General features: G+C 43.2%; 1 protein-coding gene across 2 annotated transcripts in view; it reads right to left on the reverse strand.

The window, feature by feature from the left end:
- Positions 1-25,675, reverse strand: part of PLCE1 (phospholipase C epsilon 1) — a 340,325-nt gene that overhangs the window by 46,220 nt on the left and 268,430 nt on the right. For both annotated transcript variants that reach the window (XM_038409060.2, XM_043518170.1), the window contains exons 9-20: positions 24,265-24,447; positions 23,349-23,466; positions 16,345-16,498; positions 10,404-10,526; positions 10,169-10,305; positions 9,351-9,589; positions 8,395-8,456; positions 8,135-8,300; positions 5,066-5,173; positions 3,174-3,290; positions 2,931-3,089; positions 1,425-1,554 (exon numbers count right to left, since the gene is read on the reverse strand). In XM_038409060.2, coding sequence (XP_038264988.1) covers positions 1,425-1,554; positions 2,931-3,089; positions 3,174-3,290; positions 5,066-5,173; positions 8,135-8,300; positions 8,395-8,456; positions 9,351-9,589; positions 10,169-10,305; positions 10,404-10,526; positions 16,345-16,498; positions 23,349-23,466; positions 24,265-24,447 — 1,696 coding nt within the window. The remainder of the gene's footprint in view (positions 1-1,424; positions 1,555-2,930; positions 3,090-3,173; positions 3,291-5,065; positions 5,174-8,134; positions 8,301-8,394; positions 8,457-9,350; positions 9,590-10,168; positions 10,306-10,403; positions 10,527-16,344; positions 16,499-23,348; positions 23,467-24,264; positions 24,448-25,675) is intronic.

A 25,675-nucleotide genomic window follows, 5' to 3' on the forward strand; every position in this document is an offset into this window, starting at 1 on the left:
AAGATTCTTCTACACAGGGAAAATTTTTCAGGTAGACAATTAAGCAGTCTTTCCAGCTATCTTGTGCTGCTGGAACAGCACAAAGCTGCTGGAGCAGGCACCAGAATCTGAGCCATTTTCATATTTATCTTAGGAAAATCAGAAGCAGTCATTAAGTCTCCTTATTAAATTTTATTTTGTTAATTTCATCATTACCAACAGAGAAACAATAAAATAAATTTCATTTGTGAAAGTTTTCGCTGTGCCACTTAAACACAAGTCTGGCACCAAAGGAAGTGCTGAGCTTTGTGCCTTTCATAAACTTGGTCACCTGTGTAAAGGCCAGGCACTATCTGGTCTTAGGTTTTTATAAATGAACTATTTTATTCTTTTGCCATGTCTCTGGGTGGTATGAATTTGGCTACCAGTTGTGATGTATCTTGACATGACACATTTTCTGACAGTTATCAATTATGAAACCAACATCACTTTTGAATGTCTTGGGCCAATTCATTTCTAGTGTAACTTCACTGACTTCAGGAACATGTCCAGGCCCCAGACTACAACTGTATATGCTGCACTCATAGAAGAATGTTCTGCACCTGTTCTGAATACTGTCCCTGAAAAACTGTTTGAATGTTGGCAACATAATTGAACTCTTAGCACAAAAATCACTAGTTTAACTTATTAATGACAGCAATGGCATGCTTGCGAACATATCTACATTGTAACTATGAGATCTGACCTGAACAAGGGCCTCTGTGATGTGGCCCTGCCCCATGAGCAGTCCACGAAGAAGAGAGTCAAAATCTCCCACTGCTCTAGTGAGGGAGCAAACTTTGCCAGGCCTATACCCAGTGCAACATAAGCCACCAGACACCCCGGTACATCTATGCTATCAGGAGCTCTGGGGAGACGGAGCCAAGGGTCTGCCCACTCCCTAACCATTTGTGTAGGCCATGGGTTGTAGTGGCTCTGCATAGCCTGCTTCCCTTCCTGTGTTGCTATCTATGAAGTATATGTCAAGATGGTAAGAGAATGCCTTATGCCTCCTTATACCACTGCACAAGACAGGCCACTCTTCAGCCCTTAGGGAAAAGGAATTAATATAAAAAATGCATGAACTCTGAGGTGTTAAAACTCTCAAAGAAAACAGGGTTTATGTAAAATACAGTACTTTGTAATTCATTTATATACATTATTATTTTGATGTAATTTAGAATGAATATAAGTTATCATTCATTATAAGTGATACTATATTATACAGTAACAAATACATAAAATGTGGAACAACCTAATTTTCTCATGCAAATGTCTCAATACATCTTGTTTGATCTATTCTAACTGAAGCTAATTTAAATAGTTAAAGTCAGTTATAAGTATGGAGAAACTTTATAAACCAAGAATTCTCTAAGTACAGCATTGTAATAACTATACTTCTTTACCATCAGAGAGAGATTCATAGTCATAGTCATATTCATCCTCTTCATCCTCCTCCTCTTCATTATTAGTGGTGGGGTTACCAGCATTGCCACCATTACTGGCCTGGGCTTGCATGTATGCGAGTTGGTGAGCCTACAGCATTAAAATAATTTTTAAAGCACTCAAATATTAAAACAGCAAAAAAGTTCTATTTATAATATTCTTATGCATATGTATATGTTCAGTGTCCTGTTTTTATAAGAGGAAAATAGCTATTCTAAAGGCTTGTCAACATGGGAAAGTTATACCAGTAAAAAGTGAAGAGTGAATTTAAACATATATAATTACACAGGTATAAATCCCCATGTGCCCACTGTTAGTCCAATATAAGAGTACCCTTTTTCTGGTTTAGTTTATGGCACTTTGGAAGCAGTTTAGACAAAACAAAAAATTCCAAAAAACATATGGGGAGTTAGTGGTTTAACTATAGTAGTTTGACTGGTGAAACTTTCCTGTGTACAGAAGCCCCAAAATTCCTCCCATCTCCCAAAATAGTTTATTTACTGTTAACTATGATTCCATGAATGGGTTTAAATCTCCTCCTGTAATCTCTGAAAATCCATGTAACATTGATACCTGGATTACATTGTGGATCTATAGATAAGATCACAATTTTGAAAAAGTCCAGTTCCCACTAAATAATGCATTTCACTACATGGGATGTTTGGCATCAGTTCCAAGCCCTTGGTAACTGGAACACAGTTATTGTACAGTCCCTGTGGAAAAAATGAAGGAAGGGCTGAGGCTGTATAGATTAAAATAAAAGGGATTGTAATGTAAAGGAAGCTTGCATTGTTGCCCACATGGGACTCAATTTCCTTGTAAAGAGAAGGCTCCAACCTCTCTAAGAGGATTTCATCCATTGCAAAAATTAAAAGATGGAGGAGAGATCACAAAAGGATATATACATAAATATTAAGAAATACTAAATATTTCAGGAAAATTTGCTACCTATCATATGGAAATACAGTATAATAAAAATGGTAAAATTCTGCCATAAAATAAAATCAATTGGTAACAAGCGAAAAAAAAAATTGTTTAACAAGAAAGTACCTGGCTTGAATACGGTAAATGTACAGCACAACTTTGCTAAATCCAAAAAGACAACTAAGTATTACAAAACAAAATGCACACACAAAAAAACCTTGGGGTGGCCTCTGCGCCTTTCTGAGCAAACATTTATTAGCGAAGTGTTTGGTGAGATAATATTACTTTTACCAAATATACTATGTTGTGTTTACTATGCATCATAATTAAAACTAAAAAACACAAAAATAAACTAAGTATTTTTGTAATTATATTTTTATTTTATATATTTATATTTTGTTGATATATAATCCACAATGGGTTTCCCAGTGTGCATTAGACTGGTTCTTTTGTCTATGTTAAATTGGACAAACTTTAACGACTATTGGTTTTTTCCAAACCACAACTTAAATATCAGAATGTTTGTTAGGGAAATAATTTACCTTTTGTTTTAAAATATCCACTGGAGTTTGATGGGCTTTGAGTTTTTTGTTTTTCAGCAGCACTTTTCTTCTCAGTTGGTCCGGTGAAGGGAGCATTGGATCATCAGAGAAGTCACTCTCAAATAAAAACTTAGTTACCATCTTATCTCCAAATACATTCTGAAATATTGAGAATACGTGAGATATCATGAAAACAAAATCCCGGGCCATGCACTTTGAATGATATAATACACTATGACTAACCTTAAATATTTCAGCCATCTTGCGTTGCTGAGGCAATGAACAGTGGTTCTCTATAGATATGATGATTGGCATATCAGATGTAATAAAGGCACTGCGATCAATAGCTTCAACTACATCCTATAAGAATCAAAGTGTAAATTACAAGACTTCATAGAATCATAGAATATCAGGGTTGGAAGGGACCTCAGGAGGTCATCTAGTCCAACCCCCTGCTCAAAGCAGGACCAATTCCCAACTAAATCATCCCAGCCAGGGCTTTGTCAAGCCTGACCTTAAAAACGTCTAGGGAAGGAGATGTCACCACCCTCCTAGTGAAAAAGGTTTTCCTAATATCCAACCTAAGCCACCCCACTGCAACTTGGGACCATTACTCCTTGTTCTGTCATCTGCTACCACTGAAAACAGTCTAAATCCATCTTCTTCGGAACCCCCTTTCAGGTAGTTGAAAGCAGCTATCAAATCCCCCCTCATTCTTCTCTTCTGCAGACTAAACAATCCCAGTTCCCTCAGCCTCTCCTCATAAGTCATGTGCTCCAGCCCCTAATCATTTTTGTTGCCCTTAGCTGGACTCTTTCCAATTTTTCCACATCCTTCTTGTAATGTGGGCCCAAAACTGGACACAGTACTCCAGATGAGGCCTCACCAATGTCGAATAGAGGTGAACGATCGCGTCCCTCGATCTGCTGGCAATGCCCCTACTTATACATCCCAAAATGCCATTGGCCTTCTTGGCAACAGGGGCACACTGTTGACTCATATCTAGCTTCTTGTCCACTGTAACTCCTAGGTCTTTTCTGCAGAACTGCTGCCGAGCCATTCAGTCCCTAGTCTGTAGCGGTGCATGGGATTCTTCCGTCCTAAGGGCAGGACTCTACACTTGTCCTTGTTGAACCTCATCAGATTTCTTTTGGCCCAATCCTCTAATTTGTCTAGGTCCCTCTGTATCCTATCCCTACCCTCCAGCGTATCTACCTCTTCTCCCAGTTTAGTGTCATCTGCAAACTTGCTGAGGGTGCAATTCACACCATCCTCCAGATCATTTATGAAGATATTGAACAAAACCGGCCTGAGGACCGACCCTTGGGGCACTCCACTTGATACCGGCTGCCAACTAGACATGGAGCCATTTATCACTACCCGTTGAGCTCGACAATCTAGTTAGAATTCTCTAATTTGAAAAGCATAAAATATTTATAGTTGATTATTTCCGAGTATTGATTCCATGATTCAAAATACAATATGACTTTATATTGTCTGTTGCTAATCCATTTAGGGTTGTCTGCACTGCATCTAAGATTGTGCTTTCCAGCACGGGCAGACAGACACACGCTAGCTCTGCTTGAACCAACACACTGTAAAAATAGCAGTGTAGCTGAGGCTGCATGAGCCGCAGCTTGGCCTAGTCATTCAAGTATGTACCTGGGGGTCCAGACATGTTTGTACTCGGGTGGCTAACCCAAGCTTCTTCCTGTGCTATCCCTGGCTACTCTTCTATTTGTAGTGTGCTAGCTTGAGCAATGCTAGCATGTGTCTGTTTACCCATGTTGGGAAGAACGCTCGCTCCCATGTGCAGTGTAGACATATCCACATGCTGGGGCCTAGGCCCTAGGACCCTGTGAGGTGGGAGGGTCCCAGAGCCCAGGCTGTAGCCCAAACCTGAATGTCTGCACTGCAGTTAAACAGCTCCTTTAGCATGAGCCCCACAAGCCCACATCAGCTGCCACAGGCCAGCCACGGGTGTCTAATTGCAGTATACACAATCCCTTAGTGACTTCTTTTCTTCTAGAAGGATAATTGTTGCTTTATTAAACTGGTATCTTCATACAAGTGAACAAGTTATTAAACTTCTTTCTTGATTAATTTCTATTTTCTACAAGAAATTGTCAATATACCTTAAAAGGGATCTTAGTAGTGAGGGTATGTCCATGATAAATGATAGGCATCCCATCATCACCATCCCAGCAGTCTAACTCCACACTCCTACAGCCTTGTAAGAGAACCTGTAACACAAATGAATAATAGATCCCATGTGAACAGCAACTGTACAAAAACAAAGAGAGAAAAGGGGTTGCAGTGCTAAATGGCAGCTTGGGGAAGTTGCTGCCCTTGAAAACTACTTTACTGTGGTGTGAAAGAAAACCATGGAAGCTACTATCCCAAACAGTTGGATCTCACACACACACACACACACACACACATACACACACACACAGAGAGAGCAGGAAAATGAAGAATATTAGAAAGCAAGGATTTAAAAGAAAGGCTCCCATTAGAAATAGAAAGAAATTTCAGAAGCTACCAGAATTGCTGCTGGAGGCAAAGAGAATGGGAATTTGGTTGGTGAGTGGGGTCAGCCGTCTCCCATGCGGTGCCTCGTGTCCCAGGTAGGATGCCAGGCATCTGGTTTTCGACCAGAATGGCCAGTCAAAAAGGGATCCTGGCGGTTCCAGTCGGCACTTTTGTCCTCGGTGAGCTGGCAGAGCCATGTGTCCAGGATTCATGGCAGAAAGAGCAGTCTCGGAGATCCACGAAATTCCAGGGCAGCGCTGGTGCATCTTCTATTTAAGGGGCAGCCTAACAAAAGCACCTGCCGGAGCCCCCACAAACCACACCAGGCAGAGTTGCCCGGAGCCCGCACCCCAAACCTCCTCCTGTGCGTCAACCCCCTGCCACAGCTTGGAGCACACTCCCCCACCCAAACTCCCTCCTAGAGCCTGCACCCCGCACCCCCTCCTGCACCTGAACTCACTCCTGGATTTGGGAACCCCGTCCCACACTCCGAACCCCCAGCCCCAGTCTGGAGCCTAAACCCCAGCCAGAGCCCTAACCCCCTCCTGCATTCCAATCCCTTGCCCCAGCCTGATGAAAATGAGCAAGGGGGTAGGAGAGCAAGCGATGGGGGGGGGTGGCTGGAGTGAGCGGGGGTGGGGCCTCAGGGAAGGGGGGGCATGAGTGTTCGGTTTTCTGAAATTAGAAAGTTGGCAACCCTAGCCCAGGGTACCTCTGTGATTCTCTGCTAACAATTTCTCCCTCAAAAGTCTTCTTAAACAAACTCTACATAGGGCTTTCTTGTCCATTCACCACCCTTCTAAAGGGGTTCGAGTTTATTCACATAAATAAATCTCCAAGATAAAACTCCAAGTCTGAAAACAGTGCATGAGTTTTACCCTCATCGGGTCACTCCCAGGCTTTTCCTGCCCGTAGTCTCAGGCTACAACTACACAGAAACCAAACCAAAAAACAAAACAAAACAAAAAAACACAGCAGCAAGTCTCAGAGCCCAGGTTAACTGACTCGGCCTTATATTATGGGGCTAAAAATAACAGTGTATACATTTGGACTCGGACTGGAGCCTAGGGCCTGAGACCCTTCTCCCTCACTGCGTTTCAGTTGACCAGGGCTCCAAGACTTACTGCTGTGGGTTTTTTTTCTGCTGAGTAGACATACCCTCAGTAGGGAAATCCCAGGTCCCAGGTCTTTCTGCTGGAGCCTGCTCACTCACAACAGACTCCAATTCACCCTATTACCAGGCCTTCCTGCCTATAGCTTTTCTTGCTTTAGCAGGCCACCCCCAGGCCCTGCTTTGCTGGAATCATAGGTCTCTGGCTTCCAAACCGCCTAGTATCAAGGTCATTACTGCAGAAGCCTGACTGCCTTCATTTCTTCCTGCTGTTCCCTGAGCTTCCCACTTCACTGTAGCCATCTGCTGCCCTTTATAAGGAATCACCTGATCAGGATTGGCTAGCCCCAGACTCTTCAGCCCATAAGGGCAAGACACCCTGTCACAACTGCAAAAAGTGTCCCTTAAAGGGCCAGGAACTTACACTGGGAGAGAAATATTTACATCTTCCTGCCTGCAGAAACAAGTGGGTATCTACACAGATATTTTCTCCAGGATGAAGAAGGGCCACTGCAAGAGAGCCTTCTGGGCTACAACTTTTTATTGGAAGTAAAGCTTTCTGGAATCTATCTATAACTTCAGGTAAAGTACATATATGATTAGGATGATATTCACTTATCCTGCTCAAAGCCTTAGACAATGGAAGTACATTATGTCAGTGGAGGGGGCACCCTCACCCCACCCAGGGGAACAGGGCTGCAATAATGTTCCCATCTCATCTTATGGACCATTATTTTAGCCTCTGGGCTGCTGAAAGAGTGCCCGCTAGCTCCTTCACATCACTTGGGGTGTTACAGACAATGGATCCCTACCATACCTCCCCCAACACTGCCATCCTGTGTGAGGCTGTCATAGAAACCTATTCCACAGCACCACTATGCAGCCACTTTACTCATAGTTTTCTCACACACAGTCCACCTCCCCACCTCCAAACAGACAAACAAAGGGCTGAAGTAGCACAGAGGAGCTTGTGTGAGCCTGTCACACTTGAATGGATTTCTCTTTAACTTGGTGAAAAATAAAAATCCCAGTCACAGGAAGTTTGATGTTTTCTGTAATATTTGTTCAATACACATATCAAAAATAGAGTCCCAAAGCCCATAGAGAGAAATCAGTCTTTCCAGGTTTGTCACCAATTAGATACAGGGTCAGATAAATAGTGTAATATTCCTAGAAGTATATTGTCAGGAGCGATGTTTTCATTAGAATTTTGTCTTTTCAGTAATGTACAATATCTGAAGGGTGTTTTTGACATTTAAATGAACTAACATATTAGATCAGTCTTTCCTGTGGGAAAGTCTAATTTTAGTAAGTTAGGTCAGAATGACTAGTGTCTAAATGCTATGAATCTCAAACGAAACCCATTTTTTGCCTTAGTAAAAGCATTTGAACACAACTGTGCACACAGGCAGCTTTCCCACACATCATGTTTTCCTATATTTTACAAGCAGGGGCTCAGAATATTTGGGTTTTCAAAGCAAAAAAGGCCATGTTTCTGTGACTTCTTAGTTAAACAAACAAGTTCATGCTGAAAACTATGCAATGATCTAACTCTGTATACCTGGCTGTAAAGCTCTACTGATGATTCTCCTTTAAGCTGATGGCCTGTGAGGTATGTATTGTGTGAAGACTCAATGTAATAATATGACAGTGGTAGTTGTAACTCTTCAATATTCTCTTGTGACTCGTCATTTTTTGAGGCAAAATTGTCTTTATCCATCAAAAACCTAAAGGTGCAGAAATAATAGTTTGTGACGAATATTTAGCAAAATGCGCACAAATAACATCACGTGTATGTTAACTTCATACGTGGTTAATTACCTTGCAAATCCTTCAAATGACAGTAGCCCCTGCTGGCACATATTGACACTGGGTTCAAATTTCTGTAAGAAACAGTAAGAGAACAATATTATTTTGATCAAAAGAAATATGTATCACATGCTTTAGGTAAAAGGCTTTCATTCATTTTTTACAATGTAATTTGTACATCAAACTAATAAGCTGTATTTATGCAGTCTGAATATCATTGAGAAGCGTCTTCACTATATTGATAATAGTTATAGGAGTTAGCAAAGTCACTAAATATATAAAATTAATAATATTGCAGAGCTTACAATGTAGAATGTTGATCTAGATTATTATTTAAAATCATGCATGTTCTTATTCTTATATATAATACTCAGTGCGATCATCTAAAAGGAAATAACTATTTGTATTTATTTACCAGTGTTCAACAACACATCAACTTGCACAAAATCATTCTGAAGTTCCCCTAGACAGCCTGATTTTTTAACCTTGCTGTAAATGTATATTGCACATACTTGCCTAACATCTGAACTGTTCAAAATGTTTTGACAGTTTTGTTAAACCCTGTAGAGTACGGACTTAATTTTGGATTACATTAGACAAAAGTAAAAAGGAATAAAAATTTACATTATGGTAGCTAGTCATTCAATTTTTATAACACAATGGATACAAAACTCAGCTCGGATCATTTTGTCCATATTCAATGGAGGTAAGACACATAATAGAAATGAAACATTGATCTCATGGAAAAGGACTATTGGGTACACTGTGTTTAGAGAAGTTTCATGCAAACTGAGGGAACAGAATTAGCAGTGGTTCCAAAGGAGGAAATCCAATCTTCATATAGGTGATACAGAAGGTACTGTTCTGGAGACTGCACAGAGAAAGAACACATGCAGGGGAAAAAAATGGAGGAAACAAAAACCCCTATAGAATGAATAGATGCATTGCAAAATATTTATATTACAGACCTGGATAATACTGAGGATTTCATCATAGGTGCAGTGTTCACCTTGGCAATTCACTAAGAAGTCATTGAGTTGCTGGATGCCCACTCCAAATATTCCCAGTGATGTGCTTTCTACTCCAGTACCATTAGTTACAATACTAGCAGCAGCAATGGCATCAGATATCTGTCTCTGGTTTTCTGATAGTTGCTGTCTACTATTAATGAACAAACCCAGATCTGATACATTCCTGGTCAATAAATCTAAAAGATAATAAATATGAACATAAATATTTGAGGAGTTTCATTTTAATCACCTGGAGATAAATTAGGCGAGTACTATTCTATTATTCATACCACACTGAATTATTCAAAGGAATTAAAATTGTATTCACTGGAAAAAATCAATTTTCAATAACTATGGATCAAATCCTGAAATTCTTAGCCAAGACTTAGTCAGGCAAGATTCCTATTTACATCAGTGGAACTCTTTCTTTATTGAGAGCTGAGTGAGTTCTTCAGGATTTGGCTCTAGATCATATACATATACACACACGCATGCACACACACAGTAATGCACTTTTGGTAAATCTTATGTGAAATAAAACTTTCTGAATTTGTTAAACTTCTTAAAATTAGTTAAACCAGTTGTGTATGGATGGAATGTGATGAACTGTTATTATGGAGCTGTGGTAGTGACCCTTTAGTTAAGGTTCTAACTCACTGTCAATTGTAAGCCTGATTCTGCCCCCCCACTTCAACAGGATTTTTTTACAATGCCAATAATTAAAACAGTTCAGTTCTCTAAGTGTTGTTTTCTTGATGAAATTAAATTTAACAAACCTAAATCAGGTTGGAGTTCACTGGTGTTCTCATCAATTTTCAGATTAGTATAAAGTGGAGTAGAATCAGAACCTGATCGATTGCAGGGTACAGCATAGACATCAAAGAGGTCTTTAAGATCTTTGCGGCTTCGAACACTAGGATAGAGGAAGAATGTTAACTTTGTGCTTTTTTTCTTAAAAGAGATTTTTACCAACTTTGATGTGATGAATGTGATTAGTCAAATAGATTTTACCTGAAAGACTTGAAAAGCTCTACAAATTCAACAAAACTCATGTTACTATCGGAAACCATGAAGTTCTGAAACCCCTTCAATCCTCCTTTGACTCGGCCTTGCCAGCTACTGCTGCTCCAAGTACTAAAACAAAATGAGATTGCTGTTATTTTCTTATATTTAACTTCCACTGATTGTGAAATATTAGGCAGCATTGCCCTAGAAGTCTATTCTAGGCTTTCTTTAATATATTTATTATCAATATTTGAAAGAAGGAAACAAAAACAATACTTCTTAGTGGATAAAATCAGAGTTTGTACTTTGATTCTATATTTCATACTGGCCACTCATTCCCCTAAAGACCACTGCAAACTTTGCCAAAGCAAATAAAGAAATTCTACTGAAACCTTTCCATGCATGGAAGAATCTAATTTAAATAGGCACAAACCAACAAGTTTTCTTTTTTTCTCACTTAACAAAATAATCCTACTATTGTTATAGCATGAAACCTAAAAGAAATATGTCCTGCTGTTTATGAAGATCACAGGAAGTTTGCTTTTAGTATTTTATCAGCAAAACAATTAAAATGGGAAGCATGCTGGAAATGTACAGAATTCCTTAAGGTATAATGCTAGCATAATAAATAAATTATTCTTTCTGGATTATATGCAGAAAATAAAGGTGTCACACATTTGGACATCCCCAACAGCTGGGTGCATCGGTGAGGCAGGGAGATGCTCAGTAGGGGGGCCCTCTGCCTGCCGATTCCAGCAGGCGACACAGGCTTTAGCCCCCCCACTGTATTTCCCCAGTCACATGGAATAGAGGGAACAGGGATGGAGCTAGTCCCCAGAAGCAGCCAGGGCTTCCCAAGAAACAGCCAGGAATATCAGCACTGGCACACAGAAGTTAAGCCATGGCTACCCCACTTTTTCATTCAGGCCTGATCTCTTGTAAGGAAGAATTACCATTTGGGGCACCCTCCTCCTCAAATTTATTTAGCGTGTGCATAGTTGTCTAGCCAAGCAATGGTATCTTCAGGGGCATGATGCAGTTCTTCTAGGCCACCACTGAACCTAGTCAGCAGGCATTCATCAACAATGTGCGTTATCATCTGTGTTGCGCTGTAGCTGCACAAAGGGCTGTCACAAAAGCCCCAGCGATACTGGTTAGCTGTGCACATGTAACCCACACACCTCCTGGGTGTGGTTTTCTGTCCCATCTAATGGCACTGAGACCACTTAGAGAGAGAGATTAATGAGTTTGCTCTACAGCCTTAGCTAACAGGCAGTTGGCTTTTAGCTCATGCGGTAGAGGCTCATGCACTAAGCTCCAGAGGTCCCCGGTTCGATTCTGCCCACCGACAACTGGGGGTCAGTTGGTGTTACACAGAGACCTTGCCCAATCCAGAACCTGTTCAAACAGGGACCACTGGTGATGGGGCAGGTCAAAACCAGGCGGGCAAATTGTGGGGTTGACAACGAGGGACTGGTTGGGGATTATAACAGATATCCATTCTTCTCACCAGAGAGTTTCCGTCCTAACATCCTGGCATGGCAGATGAGACCATAATGGGTGACGTGACAGAAAACATGCAGCTGTTGGTTTAAAAAGATCATTGTGCAGCAGCAGGCTTGAGTTGGTGCATACTTTCTCCAGTAACTTTCCAGTGGTAACCTCTTGTCTGATATGAGGAGGAGCAATATTGCTCAGAACTGGAAGCCATGACAGTGGAGTCAGACACAGAGTGCAGGAGATGATACTCATGACGGCATATAACTGTGTATCCACCAGTTTGGTGTGTGACGATCGACTCCAAACAGGTGCTCAGTACTATGACACTGAATACGAGGTGGCAAGAGCTGACATCCACAAAGTTGGAGCACAAGCACCCCATGACAAACCTGCCAGTTTGCTAAGAAGATTGTTGCACGTCTTAACTTTAGCTGCTGTCTTCTTCTGGTGGGTACGGTAACTCAATGTGTGGTCTAAGGTCACACCTAGATAGACTGATTCTACTTCATGCTTCGCCTTCTGACCATTCAGATAAACATTCAGTCTTGGGTTGTGCTGGCATGATGAAGATGGAACAAACTGGAGACTGTTTTTATGATGCTTGGCTGCAGGCGCCAAATCTTACAGTAGTCAGCTAACTTTATCATGTCCTGATTTAAGTGCATCAAGCTCATGATACATCCAGGCCTGGGCACCACGGCAGAACAAGGTATCACAAGATTCCCTCCTTCACCCACATGGATTAAGGGAAGGGAAAGCAGAGTAGAATTCTCCTGAGTGTGAATTGAGGAATGATCACAATATTAAAAATAAGTGGTTGCTTAGGTGTAAGTGATCGTGACTTGATTACATTTTATGTCCAAACAGAATCAAAACCAATAATATATATACCTGGTCCTTTAAAAAGACCAATTTCACAAGTTGAAAACAATTATGAACCACATCAGCTGTGAGAAAGAATTTAAACAGAAAAATGTGAATGACAATTGAGAACTGTTTAAGAGCATGTTACTAGATGCCTAAAATCCAGAATCTAACAATTGATAAAGAAGGCTCCACTGGTTAAAAACAACCTAGCTCAGAGGGGATTTGAAAACAGCTATACAATAATAATAAACCCCAATATATAACAAATGGAAAAAAGGTGAAGTTGCTAGCACTTAATACAAATTAGAAGTTAGGAGTTGAAGAAAATTGATAAAAGAAGCAAAAGTACATAAGGAGACATCTATGGTCAAAAGTGTTAAAAAAGGCAGAGGTGTTCTATAAATATTTCTGTTCTGTATTTGTGAAAAATGTACACGATGTATTTATGTCATGTGATGATGATGATGAAATGCTTTCCATTCCAACTCAAGAGGATGTTGAACAGCAGCTACCAAAGTTAGATATTTTTTACTCAGCTGCTCCAGATAACTTAAATCCAAGACTTTTTAAAGAGCTGGCCAAGATGTTCTCTGAACTGTATCTGATGATTTTCAATAAGTCTTGGAACACTGGGGAAGTGCCAGAGGATTGGAAGAAAATTAATATTTTTCCAATATTTTAAAAGAGTAAACAGGATTACCTGGATAAATATAGGCCTGTCACCTTGACATCAATCCTGGGAAAAATTATGGAATGGCTGATATTGGTCTTGATGAATAAAAATTAAAAGAGGGTAATAAAATTAATGCCAATCAATAGGCGCTATGGAAAATATAGGTTCTCAAACTAACTAGATATTTCTTTTTGATGAGATTACAAGTTTGTAGTTGTAGTTTGTGTTGTAGTATAAATAATAATATTAACTTGAACTAGATAACTTCTGGGCTTTTATAAACCTACAAAAAGCATACAATAAAGTGGATAGAAGGATGTTCTCACCAGGGCTGAAGAAATATGGAGTGTCTGAGGATTTAATAACTATGGGTTTAAAATATAGTTGCCATGGTCCACACAGAGCCAGAATTTTCGCACTCATGAAGCAGATATGGGGGAAGACTAGGAAATGGGGCTGAGTGACTCAGTTACATAACTTTTCCATACCACTGCGGCTTTGATACTTTATTTGACAAAAACAACCAAGCTTTTATATCCATGCTAAATATCTGTTTAATACATTTGAACCAACCCTCCCCCAAGCACTCTGGCCAAGTAATAAGAATACTGGACAGCAAAAAGTAAAGTAAGAATACTATTCAGAGAAATGCAAGGTTTTCTTTAGCCAAGGAGAGTGAGCTATTGGAGATGGTTCTCCCCATAAAGATAATATACAGGATCAAATCCTGTTTGACTTATTCACATGAAAGTCCAACTGAAGGAAATAAGACTTATATCTGGACAAGGACTGAAACCAGGACTCCAGCATTTGACCCTATACAAATATAAGGGATCTGCATTGGGTGCTGGAGCACACTGCACCCCAAGCCCTGGGGATTCACTTCACTGCTCTGCAGCCGGCAGCTGGGTGTGTGTATTTTTCCTCTGAAACCTACATTTTATGTCAAACTTCAAAACAAACAGCCCCCCCCCCAAATAAAACCCAGACAAAAACACCATCATGGAACATCCCATTTTAAAAATTTTAAAGTGCAAAGTTTCATTTTAATAGTTTGACAGCCCTGGACACTGATGTCTTAATTATCCTGAGAACAGGTGCACATGGGCATTTCCCCACCAATGCGACTCAGCCTAGAGGCGGAGAGCCAACTCTCATCAGATTAGATGGTAGTTCAGTATAAGCCCTTCTCAAACTGCAGTCATTCCACTTAGACACCAAAGGAGCTAGTTATGCAACTGATGTACTCATGGGCTCATTATGCGCATCTGAGTCCCATCAATAGTACTGCCAGTTAGGAAACAGGGTGGGCAGTAGAATTTTCCCACAGTGCATCATGTTCTTAGGGCTACAGTGTCGACATGGGGGGTGGAGGCAGCAAGCACTTTGGGATGTGTTTACTTTGACTCGGATATGTGCACTGCAGAGTAGATGCCAGAACCCTGGATTCGAATATGGGTCAGGAAATTCTCAACTTAGGGTTCAACTGCAATATAGATGCTCAAGCCCATGGTTCCCTGACATGGGTCAGCTGACTTGAGTCTCGCTAACCATTGGCTTACACTGCTGTGTAGACATAGCTTTAGAGGCACAGCACACAATCTCACCCAAAATCTTGAAAAGTGTTGAACACATACTTGAGTACCCATACCTCTCATTAAAGTCAGCGGGAGTTATGGGTCCTCAGGATTTATGAGTATGGAATTGTGGCATGAGTATGGAATTGTGGAATACTACAATACAGTCAACAACAGATTTTTCTTGCCTCTGCCAAACTAATGACACACTGAAATATTACAAAGTTCCAGGTGCTCTACATATAGGGAACATCAATTATTTTGGCAAATGAAATGAAACATAACATAGATTTTCAAAATTGGGAAGCAACTGCTGTGGCATCAATTTGTGATGCTTTTTCAATGTATTGTGAACTAAATTTGTTATATCCTTTTTGAAAAATATAACAACATGAAAGCCATATAGTAGAAATAAATCTTATTGTGATGTATACACCCATTGGTCCTACATGATGGAGTGCAGAACGGCACACTGTATGTAAAGAGAACAAAAAAGCCTTAGAAAGTGCATTTCAAGGCAAAAGCAGCCAGTTTTGCACTACAGATATAGAATATCAGGGCTGGAAGGGACCTCAGAAGACCATCCAGTCCAACCCTCTGCTCAAAGCAGGACCAATCCCCAATTTTTGCCCCAGATCCCTAAATGGCCTCCTCAAGGATTGAACTCACAACCCTGGGTTTAGCAGGCCAATGCTCAAACCACTGATCTATCCTTCCCCCATCCATCAGCAATGGTCTTTTTGTGCTGTTTACTGTTGTCTTTCCCTGCCTTCCTTATCATCCCTACCCTCACTATTCATTATGTTATCTGTCTCATTTAGACTGGAACGTCCCCACTGCAGGGACTTTGTCATCTTGTATGCCTGTAAAGTGCCATGCACACCTATGGTATAATAAAATAAATCATAAATAATAATAATGAATTACCACTGCACAGTCAAAAGTAAATATAGGATTGAAAAGTGCTGCAAGTAAAAAGAGAAGAGAAATGTGTGGGAAAGGGAAGGTTCCTCAAACGATCCCTATTATTTCCTGGCAAAACAGAGCAACTTCTACCAGAAATCCTAGTGCAGGTTTATGCTTCTTGAAGTTGAACTAACTTGTGCAAAGCACCTATGCAACTCAGTTTACACAGCTGAAATACTTCAGTTAATGACAGTTACACACATGGAGCATCCGTGACCAAAATCTGTGCAGATGATCTCTGGGATATACAAGAGCTGGAAAAGGTAAGCTCCATACTTATGTATATCTAGGCGAGCACTTCAGTCATAACTTACAATGTTAATAATTAGATTTTTAAAAAGTAAAGTATTGATTTTGTCCCTACCTAGCCTGACTCTTGCTTGAAGATGACATTACAGGAGAGGAGACTGGTCTGATTGGTGCAGATGCCCCGGGTGCTAAACTAGGAGATCCAGATGCAGTCAGAGAATGAGCTCTTCTAGATGGCAGAGTGTTAGAGGCAGTCGCAATATTCTGATCTATGAAAGAAAACAAAATTTTGCATCACTAGCATCATTTCTACACAACACTCATATACTATCACTGAATTAAACTGAGTAAAACCCCAAAGAGTTTTTAAATTTGTTTTGTACCGCTCAAAAACGTATCTTGAACAGTATTTTATGAATATTAGGTCTTGTTAGCACTATAAAGTTAATGATTATAGTTTTTATTATTGAAAATTCATTGAAAAAGCAATCACAGAAAAAAACCCGTTACCTACTTTTTGTAACTGTTGTTCTTTGAGATGTGTTGCTCATGTCCAGTCCATTCTAGGTGTGTGAGCACCCATGGGTGCAGTCATTAGAGATTTTTGCCTTAGCAGTATCCGAAGGTTCGTCTCTAGCGCCCTATTGAGTGCTGCACTCATACATCAGTATGTTAAGTGCTGCCGGCCCTACACCCTCTCAAATCTTTCTTGCCTGCAACTCCAACTGAGGGGCAGGAGGGTGGGTAATGGAATGGACATGAGCAACACATCTGAACAACAACAGTTATGAAAAGTAGGTAACCATTTTTTCTTCTTCAAGTGCTTGCTCACATCAATTCCATTCTAGGTGGCTCACAAGCCATATCCATCGAGGTGGGCTCTGAGTTCATGGTCGTGTAGCTTGCAACACTGCTCTATCGAAGCCAGCATCATCTCGGGCTTGCTGGGTAAGCACAAAATGAGTTGTAAACACGTGGATAGATGACCAGGTAGTGGCCCTGCAGATATTTTGAATCGGCATCTGGGCCAGGAAGGCCGCCAACGAAGCCTGCACCCTAGTTGAGTAGGCAGTCACAGTTGCCGGTGAAGGCACTTTCACCACCTCGCAGCAGTATTGGACGCAGGCCATGATCCAGGATGAAATCCTCTAAGTGGACACTGGGCGACCTTTCATCCAATCTGCCACCACAACGAACAACTGCAGTGACTTGCGAAACGGCTTAGTCCTGACAATGTAGAAGGCAAGCATGCTCCTGACATCCCGGGCATGCAATTTGCGCTCCTCTTCTGATTTATGAGGCTTTGGAAAGAAGACAGGTAAGTATATGTCCTGGCCAGTATGAAACCGTAAAACTGCCTTGGGCAGGAACACTGGATGCGGCCGCAGCTGGACCTTGTCCTTGTAGAACACTGTATACAGCAGCTCCAAAGTAAGCACCCTGATCTCAGAGACCCGGTGGGAAAATATTATCGCAACCAGGAACGAAACCTTCCAGGAGAGAAGTAGAGCAGGAAGCCAGAGACTCGAAGGGGGACCCATGAGCTGCGACAGCATGAGATTCAGATCCCAAGGAGGAACAGGATCCCAGATGTGCAGGTAGAGACGCTCCAGACCTTTCAAAAACCGGACCATCACGCCGTGAGCAAAGACTGACCTGCTGTGGAATGGAAGGTGGAAGGCCAAAATAATGGCCAAGTGGACTTTGATTGATGATAGGGACAATCCCTGGAGCTTGAGGTGCAGAAGATAGTCCAGGATTGCCTGGAGTGGGGCCTGCTCGACCCAGATACCGTGGTCTAAGGTCCAGCATGTGAACCTTTTCCACTTGGCCAGTTAGGTCCCTCTGGTGGAGGGCTTTCTGCTTCCAACAAGACCTGTTGGACATGGGCCAAACATTCCCATTCTTCTGCATTTAACCATGCGGTAGCCATGCTGTCAGGTGCAGCACCGCCAGGTTTGGGTGCAGAAGACTGCCATGGTTCTGGGACAGCAGGTCCTGCCAGAGAGGCAGCTGTAGCAGAGAGGCCGCTGAAAGGTCCAGTAGCGTGCCGAACTAGTGCTGTCGAGGCCATACAGAGGCTATCAGGATCATCTTCACCCTGTCCTGTTTGATCTTCATGAGGACTCTGTGGATTAATGGGACTGGTGGGAAGGCATACATCAGAGCCTCCAACCACGGGAACAAAAAGGTATCTGACAGGGAGCCCCTGCCCATTCCCCAGCTTGAGCAGAACATATGGCATTTCCTGTTCCGACGGACACGAACAAGTCCACCTAGAGACTCCCCCACCAGTGGAAGATTATTCCGCCTCTGGATGGAGTGATGACTTGTGGTGAGATGAGAAGATTCTGCTGTGGTGATCTGCTAACATGTTCCTGGCCTCGGGCAGATGTGCGACAGGTGGAACATACAAGATGGATGGCATGCTGCACAAAGAAATGTATACCTCTTAACGGTTTCACGCCCTCTTGAACTCTCTCTTCAAAGTTCTTTTCAACTTTCCCTTATGGTACTTGTTGACTATCGGTCTCGTGCCAGTATTTAGCCTTGGATGGAGTTTACCACCAGCTTTGGGCTGCATTCCCAAGCAACCCGACTCCAAGAAGACCCAGTCCCAGCGTGCTGGGGGCTGCTACCGGCCTCACACCGTCCACAGGCTGTGCCTCGATCAGAAGGACTTGGGCCCCCGAATCTCCCTTGGCCCCGGGATGCGGCGAGAGCTGCTGCCTGGGGGCTGTAACTCTCCCTGCCGTGAAGCAGGGAGCCACCTGCCCGCTGGGCCTTCCCAGCCGACCCAGAGCCGGTTGCGGCGCACCGCCTCAGTGGAAATGCGCCTGATGGGGCCCGGGGCCGTCCAGGCGGCGGTCCCCGCTCGACATGACATCGCAGTGGTATTGTCCGTCAGGACCTGCACCACCTTGCCTTTCAGGTAGGGTAGGAAAGCCTGGCAGGCCAGAGGAACCACTTTGAGCTCCCTGTCATTTATGTGGAGGGCCAGATCATCTCACAACCAGTGGCCTAGTGTGCTGAGCTCACCCTGGTGGGTTCCCCAGCCCAGGTCTGACGCACTGGAAACCAGGGTCAGTGATGGGGCCGGGGCCGCAAAGGCAACTCCCTCAACCACCAATCCAGGGACGACCAGATATGAACTGGCACCCTGACTACCCAGTCTAGATCATTCTACTTGGGGATGTAGACTAATGCCAACCAGTGCGTGGAGATGGAGCCGGGCATGCCGGACCACATACATACAAGTAGCCATGGGGCCTAACAATTGCAGGCAGTTGCGAGCAATGGTGAGCAGGTAGTTTTTCACATGGGAGAGTAGGTCCGACATGGCCTGAAAACATGTCTCTGGAAGGAAGGCTCTGGCTTGTGTGGAGTTGAGAACCGCCCCAACAAACTCTATCCATTGCACCGGCCTTGAGGTCAATTTCTTTTTGTTATCAACAGGCTCAGGTCGTGAAAGGTGCAACATACCAGATCGAGACTCATCTGTACCTGGTCTCGAGATCTGTCCTTGATGGCCAATCATCAAGATACAGGAAGACCTGAACTCCTCAACACCTCAGGTAAGCGGTCACTGGTATCATACATTTTGTGAATGCCGTGGGGCAGACGAAAGAACAAAGGGAAGTGCCATGAACTGGAAATGGTATCCACCCACTATAAAATGGAGGAATTGTCTATGACCTTGGAAGATGGAGATATGGAAATAAGTGTCCTTCAGATTGAGGGCAGCGTACCAGTCTCCCAGATCCAGGGAGGGGATGATGGAAACCAGGGAGACCATGCGAAACTTCAACTTCTTGAGAGACTTGTTGAGGCTTCGCAGGTCCAGAATGGGTCCCAGGCCACCTTTTGCTTTTGGGATTACGAAATATAGGGAGTAGAACCCTTTTCATCTCATGTCCCGAGGGACCCTTCCACTGCCCTCAGCTGCATGAAGTTTTCGACCTCTTGAACGAGAAGTTGCTTGTGAGAAGTGTCCCTGAAGAGGGACGGGGAAGGATGGGCGGGGGGGGAGGGGTGAAAATTGCAGGATGTAGCCCTGAAATACAATCTCTAGCACCCAACGGTCCAACGTGACACACGACCAGACCGAATGGTAGGGATGAAGACGGTTGAGGAAAAAACAAGGTGGATCCGGAGAGTGGACTGGGGCATCGCTCTCGAGTGCACCCTCAGAGTGAGAGCTTCTGGCCCCCATCATGCTATCCTGGGCTGGGTTGTGCAGGTGAGCAGGAGGAAGGAGGGCAGCAACAACTAAAATTCATGTCTCTATCCCTTCTCCTTGCAGGCCCTTGTTGAGGTTGCCAAAGCCTTGGTGGCGGGAGCGGCCAGAACTGCTTCCTTGCCAACTGCAACATATGCAGACTGAGTGAATGAAGAGTGACCCTAGTGTCCTTCAGATGGTGTAGCCTCGCGTTGGTCTGCTCCACAAAAATACCATCGAAGGGAAGATCTTGGATCAAGGCCTGCATTTCTGAGGACAGGCCAGCGGTCTGAAGCCAGGAGCTGTGCCTCATGACCAAGGCTGATGCGACCACCCGAGCTACCGAATTAATTGTGTCCCAGGCATTTGGAGGGAACACCTAGCCACTGCCGTACCCTCCTCCACCAGGGCCCCAAATTCCTGGGCTGAGTTCTGGGGAAGGGATTCCTCAAACTTACAGAGGGAGTTCCATAAGTTAAAGTTGTACCTCCCCAAGAGAGCCTGGTGGTTAGCCCCCTGGAACTGAAGGCTTGCCACTGAATAAACCTTCCTTCCAAAGAGGTCCAGCCTCTTGACCTCCTTATTTCTGGCGGTCGAACTGGTTTGCCCCATCTGTCCTTCTCGTTGGCTGCAGAGATGACCAATGAGCCCGGAGGCAGGAAGGTATACAAATATTCAAACCCTTGACTGGGATAAAAATTTTTTTCTCTGCCTTCTTGGAGGTGACAGGGATAGGAGATGGAGTTTGCCAGAGGTCTTTGGCTATTTTGAAGACCCTATCATGTACTGGTAGTGTGATACGGGTGGGGGTAGATGCTGAGAGTACTTTAAATAGGGTGTCCTCCTGTTCAGCCATCTCCTCCACTTCCAAGCCAAAGTTTGTGGCCATCTACGAAGCAGGTCCTGGTGTTCTTTAAAATCATCTGGTGGGCTGGCATGAGGGCACCATTACCACCTCATCTGGGGATGAGAATGACGATTGAGCGACTGGGGGAGGCCCCGGGGCATTATCTCCCATGGAAGAAGAGGGTTTCGGGGTGAGCGCTTGCTCCTCTACCCCAGCCTCCGAGTGCACCTTGCTCACTGAGCTTGGTGCTGCTGGTTGCTGCTTCGAGGCAGTGGCCGAAAAATGGAGCGAAGGACGCATTGGCATCACAGGCATGCCCCACATGCTCCAGTAGGGCCATTGTGCTGGCCACTGGCCTTGCTGCCAAGATGGCATTGCGGAGGTCAATGCAGCCTCAGGTGCCCAGTCATGCCAGTGTTGCCTCGGTGAAGAAATTAATTCCCTTTCTGTGCCGGGGGAATCACCTTCCAGTGACCATGGAGGGGCTGTCAAAGCTTGAGTCGATAGCTAACTGTTGCCACAGAAGCCCGGTGTCTTGAGTAGCTGGATCGGTGCCGACGGCAAGGAGATCAGTACCACATCGCAGACTCTTCTACAGTCTCAGAAATGGGGATCTTTGCAGAGGAGACAGCCGTCGGGAAAATGATTGATGCTGGTGATATGGTGACTGATGCCTCCCTCTGGGTGACCTGTGTTGAGAGCATGGAGACCGTGATCGCAGTGCCAGCAATCTTGGGCGTCCTGCAGAAGATGGAGACCTGGGGTGTGGAGACGGAAAGCGTTGTCTAGGCTCCGGAGACTGGCAGCATTCGCTTGCCCTCTGGGGAGAGGGGCGGTCTTTATGGCTGGCTTGCCCTTATAGGGAACCCTTGCTGTATCCTGTGATGCACATCAGCGCTAGTAGAAGCCTTTGCTCTCTAGGTGCCGGGAGAACCTGGGAAGGCATTGGCCCTGTCACGAGTTTGAGGATCCGCTCCTGGGAGTCAGTGGCGGATCCCTTGTGGGGCTAGGGTCCCCATCAGGGAGGAATTGCGACGTGGCTCTGGTGTGAGTTGGTGGCCTTCGCTCGATGCCCCTTGACCCTTCTTGCTTGGTGCTGGGGAGTTGCATTTCTTTGACTTCTTCTTAGGCACTGGTAATGGGGAGTGGTGGCTGGCGAAGCCAGGTGCCAGGGATGTGCTACGCTCCGAGGCCGAAGTGCTAGGGGTAGAGTCCATCCAGGAAGGCTTGGAAGTCAGGTGGAGAACAGCCTCCATGAGGAGGGCCCTCAAATGGATGTCTCGCTCTTTCTGAGTTCTGGGACGAAAGTTCTTACAGATGCGACACTTGTCCTTCACATGTGATTTCCTCAAGCACTTCGGGCAGCTGCTATGGGGGTCACTAACAGGCATAGGTCTGTTGCAGACAGAGCAGGGCTTAAAACCCAGAGACCGGAGCATGCCCCACCTGGGGTGAAGTCCCCGCTGGGACTCTCTCTCTAACTATACTATTTAACAACTACTTACTAACTAACTACTGTAAACAAACTTTTTACAAGGCTCTAAGGCTCGAAGTCTGAGGAGAAAGAACCGCTGACTCTTGCTAGGCAAGGGAAAGGTGCTCTGACTAGCCACCACAGGCGGTAAGAAGGAACTGAGAGGGTGTAGGGCTGCAGCACCTAATATACCAATGCATGAGCATGTCACTCAAGAGGGCGCCACACCCAACCCTATGGATACCGCTAAGGCAAAAATATCCAACGACTGCATATATGGGCATGCACACACCTAGAATGAAATCAACATGAGCAAGCACTCAAAGAAGAACAGTACAAATGAATGTAAAAAGCTTACAGCATTCGCAGAAAATACCATCCTGACAACACTATCACAGCACAGATGTGCGTGTCAGAGCTGTAACTTCCTATTAATAAATGAATAACTATTATTTTTGTATAGAATAAAGCCTATTGAAACTTTTGTCCATTGTAACATTTCACCCACCATTAGCTGTATCAAAATTATTCAAAACAAAGCACTAAAAGGGATCTAACTACTGGACTACTATATCCTACCCGATTCTTCACGTTCATCAATGTCTTGAGGATCCGAACCACTTCTATTACGATATTCTTTATAACTTTTTGTCTTACGAGTTGCCATTTCATCATCAGTAGCATCTCCACTTTCACCCTGGAAACAGTGAACATTGTCATAATCATCTTTAAAATGTTATTTATTTTACCCTATATTCTTTTTGTGAATGACAAAAACGGGACATGAATCAGCTATTCTACATTAAACACTAAAGACGACTGCTGTAAATGCTGATAGTTGCCACCATCACTCTAGATAGAAAAGAGGTAATTTAAATCTCATGAAAGTTACACGAAGGAGTGTGGGAACTTTGGCTGTCACCTCAGTGTGACATCACACATAAGACAATGGCCTTGATTTTCTGGAGTGCTCTGGTTGGCTTTGCGCTAGTCCACTGGCATAAAACAGTCCTAGAGGAGGTGCATCTGGCCCCTTGAGGAATCCCTCTGACTAAAGGAATCTTTGGTAGTGTAGAGCCATCATACCAGTTCCTAAATGATCCCTCTCTTGGCCACTTGTGAAAAGGATGTATGTCTAGGAAAAAGACCAAGTGGCCTGGGCAACTCCTGTGCTCAGCTGATTTACAACTACTGGAACAGCTCAGAGGGGAGGTATTATATAAAGGTCTCAATCAGTCTGCACCCCATTGTTCTACATGCTGTCCCCCAAAATCCTGGGCCTCCCTAGGTGTGAGGAAAAATAAGCCTCTCCTAAATAAATAGTAAGCCAGGGAACTGCCATTGCAATTAACATACTTTCAAAATTATAACAACTGTATTATTATTTACTGATCTTTTCTCTGGTTCCGAATACATGGCTAGCTATACAAAAACTATATTATAAATAGCTTAAATTGGCTAGATCACAGGATTAGTACATAACAAAATATTCTACCCTCATGAGTACTTTCTTCTTTTTCTTGGCTGTGCTTATTCCCAGAGTGTTGTTTCTCTGCACACTGGGTTTCTCAGTGCTTCTGGTCAGGGTCCCTGTGCTTGTGTTCCTGGCACTCCAGCGTCTACCTCCAAACAGTTCAACAGCCTGAGCCAAAGTTGGGCCTTCAAACCTGCCATCCTCCTACAAAAATTCTCAGTATTACAAAAAAAAAAAAAAAAGGACTAGGTACAGTATGGCAAAAAGACTCAAACATTTTCTGAGATAGTAGTGAAGATACCCACTATAAAGCAGTGAAAGACTGACCATCAAAAGCAAGGCAAGTTTTACTTATAGTAAAAGTACTGCTGTTTGTTTTGTTGTTATTATTGGCAAAACGTTTTTCTTTTTGTTTTGTTTTTTTTATCCCACCTCCCACTGCTCAAGATTTGAGCCCCTGTGTAGTTATGGGTATTGCTTCCTGTTTAATCAAATGCTAACTTCAAAGGCCCAATTAGCATACCAGTTTCACTTTTTATTTTATGATATATTAAGATCTGCTTAATATAAAAGATCTGTTTAATACTTGATTTTAGTGTATCAAATAGTCTTTGATTAAATGCAATATAAAGGCCAGATTCACTAGTTTTACACTACTGTCAATCTGTTGACTTCAGTGGAGTTATGCTGGTGTAAAATTAATGTAACGGTGGAGAATCAGGTCTTGTATCTTTAATCTTAACCCGCCTAAAAAAGATATGACTATGCATATTGTTGGTATCTTAGAAACTCTCACTTATTTATACACTAGATGATTACAATGCATCTTACCTGATAAAAAGAAAAGGAGTACTTGTGGCACCTTAGAGACTAACACATTTATTTAAGCATAAGCTTTCGTGAGCTACAGCTCACTTCATCGGATGCATTCAGTGGAAAATACAGTGGGGAGATTTATATACATAGAGAACATGAAACAATGGGTGTTACCATATACACTGTAACAAGAGTGATCACTTAAGGTGAGATATTACCAGCAGGAGAGCAGGGAGGGGGGACCTTTTATAGTGATAATCAAGGTGGGCCATTTCCAGCAGTTAACTTTTAGGTCAGTAATTGAGTGACCAAAGAGATTGAAGTGTTCTCCAACTGGTTTTTGAATGTTATAATTCTTGACGTCTGATTTGTGTCCATTTATTCTTTTACGTAGAGATTGTCCAGTTTGACCAATGTACATGGCAGAGGGGCATTGCTGGCACATGATGGCCTTTGATTAAATGCAATATCAAAGGCCAGATTCACTATTTTTACACATAATGTGCCAGCAATGCCCCTCTGCCATGTACATTAGTCAAACTGGACAGTCTCTACATAAAAGAATAAATGGACACAAATCAGACGTCAAGAATTATAACATTCAAAAACCAGTTGG

This window comes from Dermochelys coriacea, chromosome 7, assembly GCF_009764565.3.
Source record: "Dermochelys coriacea isolate rDerCor1 chromosome 7, rDerCor1.pri.v4, whole genome shotgun sequence".
Taxonomy (NCBI): domain Eukaryota; kingdom Metazoa; phylum Chordata; order Testudines; family Dermochelyidae; genus Dermochelys; species Dermochelys coriacea.